General features: G+C 44.5%; 1 protein-coding gene across 5 annotated transcripts in view; it reads left to right on the forward strand.

Moving 5' to 3' along the window:
- The window catches only part of SHANK2 (SH3 and multiple ankyrin repeat domains 2), a 582141-nt gene that overhangs the window by 142829 nt on the left and 426400 nt on the right, over positions 1–12912 (forward strand). For all 5 annotated transcript variants that reach the window (XM_056527699.1, XM_056527698.1, XM_056527700.1 and 2 more), the window contains 3 exons: positions 179–250; positions 2679–2787; positions 4949–5100. In XM_056527699.1, the coding sequence (XP_056383674.1) occupies positions 179–250; positions 2679–2787; positions 4949–5100 (333 nt within the window). The remainder of the gene's footprint in view (positions 1–178; positions 251–2678; positions 2788–4948; positions 5101–12912) is intronic.

The raw sequence follows: 12912 nt of genomic DNA on the forward strand, positions 1-12912 counted from the left end.
GGGAGACACCTAGTGGCAGCTTTTTAAACACAAATAAAACATATAAAACTTCATTTGTTTTAAACAAACAAAGTATATTAGAAAGATTTTTTATTTACCATAAGGAGTGCAAAAGCAAAAAAATTTAATGACAGTGCCCATTTAAATGCTTTTTTTTTTTTTTTTTTTTTTTTTGCAGTTTCGGTATAAGAAAAGATTGTACAAGCAATCCAGTGTTGATGAGAAACAGATTGCTAAGCTGCACACCAAGGTAGGTTAAGGTTATGGGTGCGCTAAATCAGTGCAGGCTATAATCTGCATATCATGTAGTTATATAACATGTCATTAGGGATATAAGTGATGGCGAAGATCTTATTATTCTGGGATCTGAAGGTATCACTGGGTCATTGTCCTAAAATCATGTGTCATTGTTAAATACTAATGCCATTGTTCTGTGATAACCGGAATCAAAGTATACATTATATATGTTCTATTGTTCTAGAACCAACGCCTGTTTTGCTGATCTAGAACTAACTAGGTCACGTTTAGAATAAATGCATATTGGTTTAAAATGTGACTGATGGGACCCCCTGCAATCTGAAGAACGGGGCCTATCTCTTACTTCTTAGCCCCATATTCCTGAGACAAGCTAGTCGAGACAGTGACGGCCAACTCACCCAATGGCCGGCCACGATGTGACATCGTCTTGGAAAGTGGGGGGCTGGAGTGCTTAGAGCAGTGTTTTCCAACCAGGGTTCCTCCAGCTGTTGCAAAACTTCAACTCCCAGCCTTCGGCTGTCCGGGCCTGCTGGGAATTGTAGTTTTGCAGCAGCTGGAGACAGCCTGGTTGGGAAACACTGGCTTAGCGGTAAGAGACTGGCTCTGTTCTGCAGATCATGGAGGGTCCCAGGGGCATTGCTAGAGGGGGGCTAATGGGGCTTTGCCCCGGGTCTCTGGCTACTACTGTTTTGTAAAAAAAAAATAAAAATTAAAAATATAATAAAAATTTAAAAACCCTATATATCTGGTATTGCCGTATGCGTAAATGTACGAATATATCTTTAAAATATAATGTTTATATATGAATATATCTTTAACATATAATTTTTATTATCCTACGCGGTAAACAGAGTGAACTTTAAAAACATTCCAAACGTCACCAGAATGGAGGAGTAATGTCCCTGATAATGCTTCATGCATTCTCTTGGCGGCGTGTCTGAGGGTGTGGTTAGGGCGTGTCTGAGGGTGTGGTTACGGGATATGGCTGGGCTATGGGCTCTAGCCCTGCGTCTTTTGGACACCTAGCAACGCCCTAGGTGATCACTTACCTATCCTGTGGATAGGGGATACGTTTTTAATACACAGACAACCCCTGTAACGTTCTTTGTAAATCGCTCCAAAAACAAATTCCCTCCTTTTTCTCTTTCACATATTTTACAAAATATGGGCCACTATCTAAGAAGTCTCTATGGTGCTTTTCGCACTTTTTAGTGGTGACTAGTGAGGTAGTTCTGCTATTGCAGTTGCAGAAAATGGTGCAGTCCAATCAGCTGAACCTCTACCGTGAAGGGCCTACATGACTTTCCATGGTGCAGATTCTTGAAGCTTTCCTTTTATGGTATTTGGACATACGCTGAAGAAACTTTTAGTGACATGGCAGATACGTAGCACCAACACCAACTCGAAAACCATAATGCTATTAGTTTTTTGCAGAAGGGTCCTTGCTCAGCTGGTTTTACATTTATGGCTAGAAGATTCTCCTTCTTGGAGCTGGAAACAGGATATTTAAAGAAAGATGGCCACGCAGCCAGGGCTGTATTTGCAGGGTCAGTGTCTAGGATGGCACCTAGAAGTGGGCAGCAGAAGCAGACAAAAAAATAAGAACAACATTTTTATTTTTGATATCCTCCCCTGCCTCTTGCTGCACTTGCTAGTAAATCTGGGATGTTTTGGAAGTGCGGAAGGAGGTACCTGAGCTGGCACTAGAAAGCAATATCTACTATATATAGGGAAGGTGTAGAACTACTGTATAGGGAAGGTGTATAACTTCTATATATCCTGATCCCATAGAGATAGCAGCAGTATACAGATAGAGCTGGAGGGGAGGTGTATAACTACTATACTGTATATCCTGATCCCATAGAGAAAGCAACAGCAGTATACAACTAGAGCTGGAGGGAAGGTATATAACTACAACATATCCTGACCCCATAGAGATAGCAGCAGTATACAGAGCTGTGAGGGAAGGGGTCTGGAAACAGTTTCTCTGGGAGTCAGGCCAGTGATCATATGACCTAGCTACAGTAATGATACACATGGATGCTGCTGTGCTGGAATCAAACAGATTGTACTGTAGGACTAGTGATGGTCAGTGTGCATGATATGGACATGCCCCCCCCCCCCAAAAAAAAAAAAAAAATTAAATTAATAGAATGCTTTTTTACAGTAAAGTTTTAATTTTACTAAAACGTCCACCTCCTCCAGAGGATTTACAAAACTTGTTTTTCAGTCTAAAACAATGAGCACATGTATTGTGTAGGATTACTTTGTTTAAAATGATGTGGGATGTGAATACATTTTTACCGGAACTATAATTTAATCCAACGCTGTTTCCCTGAATCCTGAATAATAACCAGTCACTTCTGAACAGACTTGGTGAATGTTTCATATGCTTTTTTTTCTTTGTTTTATCATTCCAGGCTAATATGCGGAAATTTATGGATTACATTCAGCACTGTTCAGTAGAGAAAGTCTGCAAAATGTTAGATCGGGGATTAGACCCAAATTACCATGATACGGAAACTGGCGGTAAGAATACTGCGCATCCACCTGAGCTATATGAACCGATTCAAAAACTTAGTGGCAATTTATAGGTCGAGCATTGTACACGGTTTAATGTTAATGGCCTTTGCAACTTTTTTGTTTCCTTAAAAATAAATAGGTCATCCCTAGTCTCAAATTCTTTAAAATAATAAATCAGCAGTTCCCTACCTTTCCCGCGAGGACACTGGCACCCCAGTCTTTGATTTGGAGTGGTCATCATTGATTGGCTGTTGCCACCATTGATTGGCTAGGGTGATCACGTGACAACCGCTCCAAAAGGAAAACTGGGGTGCCATTTAATGGTGAGACCTTTAAAGGGGTACCCCACCCCTATCCAAAGAATATCCAAAGGATAGGAGATAAGATGTCTGATCGAGGGGATCCCGCCATGGGGCTCACGTAATCTCCATGCTGCACCCGGAGTTCTTTTAGAGCTCGGGTGCAGCGCTGGAGGCTTGTGACCTCAATGCAGGTCTATGGGAGGGGGCGTAACGACCGTGACGACTTGCATTGAGGGGGCGTGGCTATGACAGCACATGGGGGCATGGCCTTGACAGCATGAGCCTCCGTCCCTGCATCGCCAGTCATCAGGCACGAAGTGAGGTTCCTAATATAATGTTATTAGCCATAGTGCACAGATTTTCCATATCAGCAGTGCTCCCTCCCTTCAAAGCTGTGACATCGCTTCACAGGCTCTGAAAGCAGGGAGCTCCCATTCCTCTTCCCCCTTCCTTTTTCTTTAGCACAGGACCAGACCAATGATGTGAAGGGGGAAGCTGGTATTACTGCTCATTAGATGACTCATTAGATAAGGCATTAGAAAGCCATTCTCAGTCACAATAGACACCATACACAGGCTGTTTCATTAGCTGGACAACTCCTTTAACCCCTTAACGGAATGACGGGTGTACCCGTCGGCTGCTGAAGTGTATTCGCGCAGAGCGACGGGTATACCCGTCATTCACATAATTGCAGCTGCTGCTGCATCCCGGGGGCTGAACTTTTCACCTCCGCTTGTCTCCGGCAGGTGAGAAGTTCAGCTTAACCCCTGTTGCGCTGGACGCCGCATTTATATCGCGGATAACGCAATACCTTTGCGCATTCTGCCGTATTAAGGCGGCGTTCATTGTGCGTGCTCCGGCGCTGATCGGGTTAATTAGCTAAAGTCCCGGGGTGTCCAGCAGGAGACCACTCCCACCCGACACCCCGGGACCCCATTTGATTAACCCGAACAGCGATCAGGTGTGTAGGGGCGGCGGGGGGTAGGCGTTTGATGCGCGGCGATCCGAGTGTCCGGCAGCGGCGATCCGGAGGTCTGGCAGCGGCGATGACGGGGGTAAGTGCCCCCGCTATCGCCACGCACTCGACATCGCCGCTGCCAGACTTCCGCCCACATGTGCTAGTCTGGGGAGAGCAGGGCACAGAGGGAATAAGTCCTTCTTACCCGGTGGCGGTGGCGGATCCTGCACGCTGCGGCGGGATCTGACTGGCCGGTGAGTGATGCTCCAGATGTTGCAAAACTACAACTGCATTGGCTGTCTGGGCATGCTGTGAGTTGTAGTTTAGCAACATCTGGAGGACCACTGTTTGGAGACCACTGTGTAGTGGTCACCAAACTGTGATCCTCCAGATGTTGCAAAACTACAACTCCCAGCATGCCCAGACTGTTTGGACATGCTGGGAGTTGTAGTTTTGCAACATCTGGAGAACCACTGTTTGGAGACCACTGTGTAGTGATCGCCAAACTGTGATCCTTCACATGTTGCAAAACTACTACTCCCAGCATGCTCAGACAGCCAATGCCTGTCTGGGCATGCCGGGAGTTGTAGTTTTGCAAGTTCTGGAGGATAACAGTTTGGAGACCACTACTGAATGGGCCGTGATCGGGCCCTGGACGCTTGGCACCCGTGATTTTTCTTAGGAGTGCTGTGCTATTGTTTGTTGGACTATATAAACATATATATATATCTACTATACCTGGACAAAACCTACAGTAATGTGTGGTTTGGAAGATATTGCAAGCTGAACTCTTTTTATTTGGGTCATACATGGAGAAGGACAATACGGGCACAAGGCAAAACTGTTTGTAGGAAAACTAAAGGAACATGAACGTCATAGTCTAATTTCTGCTTCCTTCCCTCTCCAGAGACTCCACTGTCTCTCGCCTCCCAGCTGGACAACTCTGTAGAAGTCATAAAAGCTCTTCGCAACGGTGGCGCTCACCTGGACTTCCGGAGCAAGGAAGGAATGACTGCGCTGCACAAAGCTGCCCGAGCAAGGACACAAACAGCCCTTGTGGTAGGTCCTCTGCTCATAGTATATCTCTATAAGTAAATACAGTGGTCCCTCAAGTTACAATATTAGTTGGCTCCAGGGCGACCATTGTATGTTGAAACCATAACTCTATGGAAATTTGGTAACTGATTCTGATGCCACCAAAATGTCATCCAAAAATAGGAAAAAGTGAGGATTAAAGAAAAATAAGTAGATAACTAATATAGATAAAGCAAATCCTTATATATAAAAGTAATAAAGATCTGCTGGGAGCTGTAATCACTGTCTATGTAGAGGACAGGAGCTTCTTCGGGGGCCTGTACAGTACACAATGTCCTAAAAAAGTAACATGGAGCCGCCCTCGCCTGGTGTCCAAAGGAGCAGATAACCCTGGTACAGGTAAAGAGTACAGAACATGTAATACCTTCCTGTACTGTAAGGGGCGCTACCAGACACCAGTCAGTGCATACACTTCAGTAATACAGGTAAAGAGTACAGAACATGTAATACCTCCCTGTACTGTAGGGGGCGCTACCAGACACCAGTCAGTGCATACACTTCAGTAAAACAGGTAAAGAGTAGTACAGAACATGTAATACTGCCCTATACTGTAGGGGGCGCTACCAGACACCAGTCAGTGCATACACTTCAGTAATACAGGTAAAGAGTAGTACAGAACATGTAATACCTCTCTGTACTGTAGGGAGCGCTACCAGACACCAGTCAGTGCATACACTTCAGTAATACAGGTAAAGAGTACAGAACATGTAATACCTCCCTGTACTGTAGGGGGCGCTACCAGACATCAGTCAGTGCATACACTTCAGTAATACAGGTAAAGAGTACAGAACATGTAATACCTCCCTGTACTGTAGGGGGCGCTACCAGACACCAGTCAGTGCATACACTTCAGTAATACAGGGGTTTTATCAGTGAATGTCCATTCTGATTGGTCGGTTCTTCCAGCCACATGTTTCACAGATCTGGACTGTCTGTACATTGTATGTTGAGTTTGGTTACAAGTTACAATGGTCCAGAAAAGACCATCGTATGCTGAAAATATTGTATGTTGAGGCCATTGTAAGTTGAGGGATCACTGTATAATTAACTCTAAATTGTTATAGATATGAGAAATAGAGAAATTGTTACGCTTTCACCAAGAGTTTGCTTGCAGATTAGGTTTTCATTCCATCATGCCAATAAGGAATAAAGGATCGGGAGGGGAAGAAAAGACAAGAGCTCAGCAGGAAATTGTGGTGCGAGCGGCCCCGTTTCGCGGGTTACCCGCTTGGTCACGCCCCATAGGGGCGTGACCAAGCGGGTAACTCGCGAAACAGGACCGTCGCACCACAAGTAAGAGCACCCCCGCAATTGCTGCACCACCCATCTATCCTATAACATCACTATTTGGAGCTTCCGAGACTAGTCTAGATTGTATTAGGTTACTCTCATTTGATCGCACCCCTGATGCCTCCTGTTTCACCGTCAATCTATAAGGAATAGGCTCTGATACATGGGCATTGTGACATGTAGTGTTTATACCAGGCACTGCACATTGTCAGAATTGCACTGCCCCAGAGTACAAACATTTTACAAGTTACAGACTGTTCTGAATGTTTCTGGAGAAAACCTAGATCAGTTACGTACTGATATATTGGTATTTTTAGGCCATGTTCAAATCAGCGTTATGGAGTTCAATTACAGACTGATAACAGGGCTGCACAACAGGTCCCAATGAAAATGGATTCCAAGCCAGGAGTAACGTTTAAAGAGTACCTGTCACCAAACTAAACTTTTAATATATTGTTCCTTATGTAATTATAAGACACTTTGCTATTTACTTGCTGTTAAACTTCTCAACCTTTATATGTTTTTAACATGATTGAAAAAACGGCCACTAGGTGGCTCTGTTCTGTTCCCAGCTGCAAGTCAAACAGTTAGTTTGGTCTCTTCCCGGCTTGGCAGGAGACCAAACTCAGGAAGTGCGTGCGGGGCATGTACAGGTACAGCTCTCGCAGGCTTCAGTGACGTTTCGCCTGCTGGGGAACGCCCTCTTTTCCTGACAGGAGCTCACAAAATGTGATCAAGGAGAAAGGTATGATACACAGCTTTTTAGAGCTCAGAGTTTTTCTTTTAAGAGCAGGAGGGGTGTTAGGAGTAGATTTATTCTGAGTTAGTTTAGAAAATATGGTTTGATGACAAGTACTCTTAAAATCCAAAGTGCACTTGCACTTTTGACGCGTTTCGGGATGCACTCACCTCTTCCTCATATTGGTATATCAATATACTAATCTGAGGAAGGGTTGAGGGCACTGTGGATTTGAACATTACTCCTGACTTTGAATCCATTTTTATAGGGATAACTTTGACTGATATCAGAAGAGTTTTCTTTCTTCACGTCCGTACTACGTCCTACAGGACAGGTTGGCCCTCTCCTGCATCCTCTAAGCTGTGCAGCTTTTCCCATATCATTTGATAACCCATAAATACAGTGATTGGCGCATTTTGTCATGTACAAGGGGAACGACCATCGTACAGAGGCTTCTATCTGTATAAACCCCGGAGCAGGGTCTTTGAACGCCAGAGTAATACACGAAGCGCTGTCCTCCAGTCTTTCTTTTTCTACTCTCATACAGGACCAACAGGTCCTATTGACTTTAAATGGGGTCTGTTGGGCTTTCGGTTAAAGGGGTACTCCGATGGAAAACTTATTTTTTTTTTTTTAAATCAACTGGTGCCAGAAAGTTCAACAGATTTGTAAATTATTTATATAAAAAAAAAATCTTAATTGTTCCAGTACTTATTAGCTGCTGAATACTACAGAGGAAATTATTTTCTTTTTTGGAACACAGTGCTCTCTGCTGACATCACGAACACAGTGCTCTCTGCTGACATCTCTGTCCATTTTAAAAACTGTTCAGAGTAGGAGAAAATCCCCAAAGAAAACATATGCTGCTCTGGACAGTTCCTAAAATGGACAGATATGTCAGCAGAGAGCACTGTGCTCGTGATGTCAGCAGAGAGAACTTTGTTGCAAAAATAAAAGAATTTCCTCTGTAGTATTCAGCAGCTAATAAGTACTGGAAGGATTAAGATTTTTAAATTGAAGTAATTTACAAATCTGTTTAACTTTCTGGCACAAGTTGATTTGAAAAAAATTGTTTTTCTTCCCCCACCGGAGTACCCCTTTAAAGAACTGAAGCAAGAACCTGGCTCTCAGACTGTATACTAGCTTCCCATTAATATAGCTGACAGATGCGTGAGTAATGGCCTGGATGTGCTGCGTGCGTTAGATATAAGGTTATCATGAACGCATAGCTGACATAGTTTTACAACTGATGGGAAATTACACCGATTTGTTTCAAGATAAACTGGATTTCCAGTCTGCTGGGATCTAATTTAACAACAATGTTGCAAGAATTAAACCTGACGTTCTTATTGCATTGGGTTTTATGGAGCCACCAGCTAAGTTTGTGTGTATATATATATATATATTACACTATAATTAAGATATCAGGGTTTATGTCAGTGTTTCCCAACCACGGTGCCTCCAGATGTTGCAAAACTACAACTCCCAGCATGCCTGGACAGCCAAAGGCTGTCCAGGCATGCTGGGAGTTGTAGTTTTGCAACACCTGGAGGCACCCTGGTTGGGAAACACTGGTCTATGTAACTAATACACTTGCAGAGACATATTTTTGCTTAGACCACAGTAATCTCCAAAACGGTGGCCCTCCAGAGGTAGCAAAACGACAACTCCCAGCATGCCTGGACAGGCATTTGGGAAGTTTCTGCTGCAGAAATTCTGATTCCAGCCTCTGCAGAAAGAACTGACAGGTCAATTCTTTCTGTGGAATTTATTCGGAAATGCATTGCCGTCTATGGAGAGGGCGCATTTCCCAGTGGCCATAGTGCCAGCTCCCACTGTCTGCGGAAAAAGTCTGCCGTGTGAACGTACCCTAAGGCCATGTCCACATGGACAGTCCGCACTAGGGCTGATCTGGCTGGCGCTAGGACCACTCGGAAATGCACCATCTCATAGACGGCAATGCGTTTCCGAGCAGAAGCTGCAGAAAGAATAGACATGACTATTCTGTCTGCGGATGCCGGAATCGGGATTTCCGCACAAGATGTTTCTGCCGTGTGCACAGTGCCGCAGATTCCCATTGAAATCAATGCAGCAGTGGGACTTTCGAGCGGAATATTCCCGTGAAATTCCGCTCGGAATCCTTTGACTACTGTCTCCACGGCTCGCTGTGTTTTCTGTTTCGCTCCATTGTAAGTCTAAGAAGAAGCCCATTTCCTGCAGCGACACAGGGAGTGAAGCGCCAGCCGCACGCTTCTCCCGCTGATATGTAACGATCCGTCGGGTCTGAGTGTTCAGAACTTCACTGATCAAAACCATTATCATGCCTGTGTGACAGGAGACTTTGAACTACAGGAATCATTTATCAAGGCTCAAATCAGCCCATATTTTTGCAAAGGACACTGCGTTTATGATTCAATTTTCCTTGGTATCTATGGCCTTCTGCACTGGTGTAATGAAGAAGACGGAGTCCCTGTAGTGGAATGTGACCCTTCGCACACACTTTTCTGCTTTACAACTAGCTCCGTCTCACTCCCTAACCCCTAACTCTAATCCCCTAACCTCTAATCCTAACCCCCTAACCTCTAATCCTAAACCCTATCCCTAATCCTAACCCTTACCCCTAATCCTAACCGTTACATCTAATCCTAACCCCTAATCCTTACCCTTACCTCTAATCTTCACCCCTAATCCTAACCCCTAATCCCAACCCTCAATCCTTACCCCTAATCCTAACCCTAATCCTAACCCCTAATCCTTACCCTGACCACTAATCCTAACCCCTAAACCTAACCATTACCCCTAATCTTCACCCCTAACCCTATTTCTAACCATTACCCCAATCCTAACTCCTAATCCTAACCCCTAATCCTTACCCTTACCCCTAATCCTAACCCCTAATCCTTACCCTTAATCCTAACCCTAATCCTAACCCCTAATCCTACCCCTTACCCCTAATCTTCACCCCTAACCCTTACCCCTAACCTTAATCCTAACCCTTAGCTCTAATCCTAACCCTTACCCCTAATCCAAACCCCTAACCCTTACCTCTAATCCTAACCCTAATCCTAACCCTTACCCTTAATGCTAAACCCTAACCCTTCCCCCTAATTCTAACCCCTAATCCTACCCCCTAACCCTTATCTTAACCCCTAACATCGATCAACCATGAGAAGTTCTGAGAGCGCTGAGGATGTGGTTTCCTGGGCGCACACTTTACGCACAGCATGATGAATGCCGCCAGCCGAGCCTGGCGCACACTAGTGCACCGCGCAGGTGGGGAAAAAAAGTTGCACATGTTTATTAATGAGGCCGCTACGACACCTTACTGTCCCCCCCTTTTCAGACAGAATTTGAACACCGTCCAAATGGAATCAAAATTTTATGTCAGAAAACAACGCCCTCTTGCGGCACGTAAAACGCCCTCTTGCGGCTGACATAAAATTTTGATTCCATTTGGACAGTGTTGAAATTCTGTCTGACAAGTGGGCATTTTTCCTGACATGAAATTTCGATAAACTTGATAAACTATAAATGTTTTCTAGGTCGCACACTAGTAAAATAAAGGCTATAGCGATGATTCACACACCCAGCAGGGAGAAGGAAGCGCGCGCACACATGACGGCTCCTCTATTCATTACCTGTTATTATGTTACCGCGTAGACGAATGATCAAAATATCTATTTAATTGTCAGGTCGTAAAAGCCGTGAAATGTTGCGATCAATAAATGTGTATTTAATGCCGGAGACAAACGTGAATCATCTTTATATATTCCGAGAACTGGAAAACATTGCTGCCGCTACTCATCACGGTAAATGAAGATGTTCGGAGATTGACGTGAAGACAACGGGGGGAAGGGCCATGGAGCTCCGAGGACCTACATGAAACACTAAATTTAAAGCCTTTTTATTTCTAGATCTGTGCTTGCCATCAGTGAATGGAAGCATTCTTGTTTTGATCCCTCCAAACTTTTTGCAATGTATTTCTATCTAGATTTTTATTGGGCCTCCCTGCAGCACCCTGCATTCGTACAGAACGCCAGCTGCGGCACCGGAGGCTCATGACGTCACGGTGACACCCCCCCCCCTTGTGACGTCACGACCACACCCCCTCAATGCAAGTCTATAGGAGGGGGCGTGGCGGACATCACGCCCCCTCCTATAGACTTGTATTGAGGCAGAGAGCGCCACGATTGGGCATGGCCGTGGCGTCAGCGCCACATCGCCAGTCATCAGTCAGGCATGGAGCGAAGTTTGCTCCGTGCACCTGATGACTGCACTGCTGCAGCAGAGATCCCAGCGGCGGAACCCCCCGCGATCAGACATCTTATCCCTTATCCTTTGAAAAAGGGGATAAGATGTCTAGGGGCAGAGTACCCCTTTAAGGAGAATACTTCTGTAAGAGGTTTGCTATGGGGATTTGCTCCTGCTCTGGACAGTTCCTGACACGGACAGAGGTGGCAGCAGAGAGCACTGTGGTCTGACTGGAAAGAACTACACAACTTCCGCTGGAGCATACAGCAGCTGATAAGTACTGGAAGGATTAAGATTTTTAAATAGAAGTAATTTACAAATCTGTATAACTTTCTGACACCAGTTGATGTGAAAACATTTGAGTACCCCTTTAATTCCTCCAATCCTGTTTTAGTGAGTCCCCCCTGCAGTTCCCTACAGAAGCAGCCATTATAGTTACACCCATGCTGTTAGTTTGTCAGCTCTTTTATCCTATCACGGGGCCCTCCTTACAGGTTCTAAAAAGCTAAACCTTCATTTCCTCACCCTCCAATCCTTCACATCTCTGACTTCTTAGTGAGCCGAACCTTTTGTTCCTGATCTCAATCTCCTCCTTCTGTGAAGTTCTACCTTCTCGCCTTCTCTTTTTCTGTCGGGATTCTTACCTCTTCGGGAAGGTCTGTCAGCTCTTCTCCTGTCTCCCATCCCTCGCTGCCTTTTTTTTTTTTTTTTTGACATGTTTTCCCTCTGTTTTATCAACTCCAGGGGAAAAAAATATCTCCAAAAAACAAAAAGTCATTAATATTCTTGCAGAAACTTCCAAGGAAGGGGCTTCCTTCTTGAATGACATAGACCTTTATGGTTTTAAAAAAAAGGTTTTTATTTTTAGCAGTGGTTCTTATAACCAGGGCCGGCCTTAGGTGTGCGAGCTAACCTTGTGGCCCCCCCACCCCCCCTATTACCCCATAAACATACACAAAGAGGAAAAAAATCTTTGTAACAAATATTTTTTTTAAATTACAGATAATTTAAGTGCAAGTGCAAACAAGTACAATAATAAATAACTGGATTGACTGGTAACAATCATGTATATCAAACACATTAAATACAGAAAAAAACTGCTAAATGGGATAATATATGTGCAAATGCAATAATAACTGGGAACATTGGTAGACAAAATATACTCCTCCTGACAGGTAATATTAATCTAAACCTCAAAATACAACTTTACGTGCTTTTGCCTTTGCAAACTCATCAATCACGTTGTTCATGTCCAACATCTTCAATACAACTCCCCTGTCCCCCTTAATCAGTCCCCTGCCCCTTTAATCAGTCCCCTGCCCCCTTAATCAGTCCCATGTCCCCCTTAATTAGTCCCCTGCCCCCTTAATCAGTCCCCTGCCCCCTTAATCAGTCCCATGTCCCCCTTAATTAGTCCCCTGCCCCCTTAATCAGTCCCCTGCCCCCTTAATCAGGCCCTCCCCCTTCACCAGTCCCCCTTAAGCAGACTCAGACCC

Source organism: Hyla sarda, chromosome 6, assembly GCF_029499605.1.
Source record: "Hyla sarda isolate aHylSar1 chromosome 6, aHylSar1.hap1, whole genome shotgun sequence".
NCBI lineage: Eukaryota > Metazoa > Chordata > Amphibia > Anura > Hylidae > Hyla > Hyla sarda.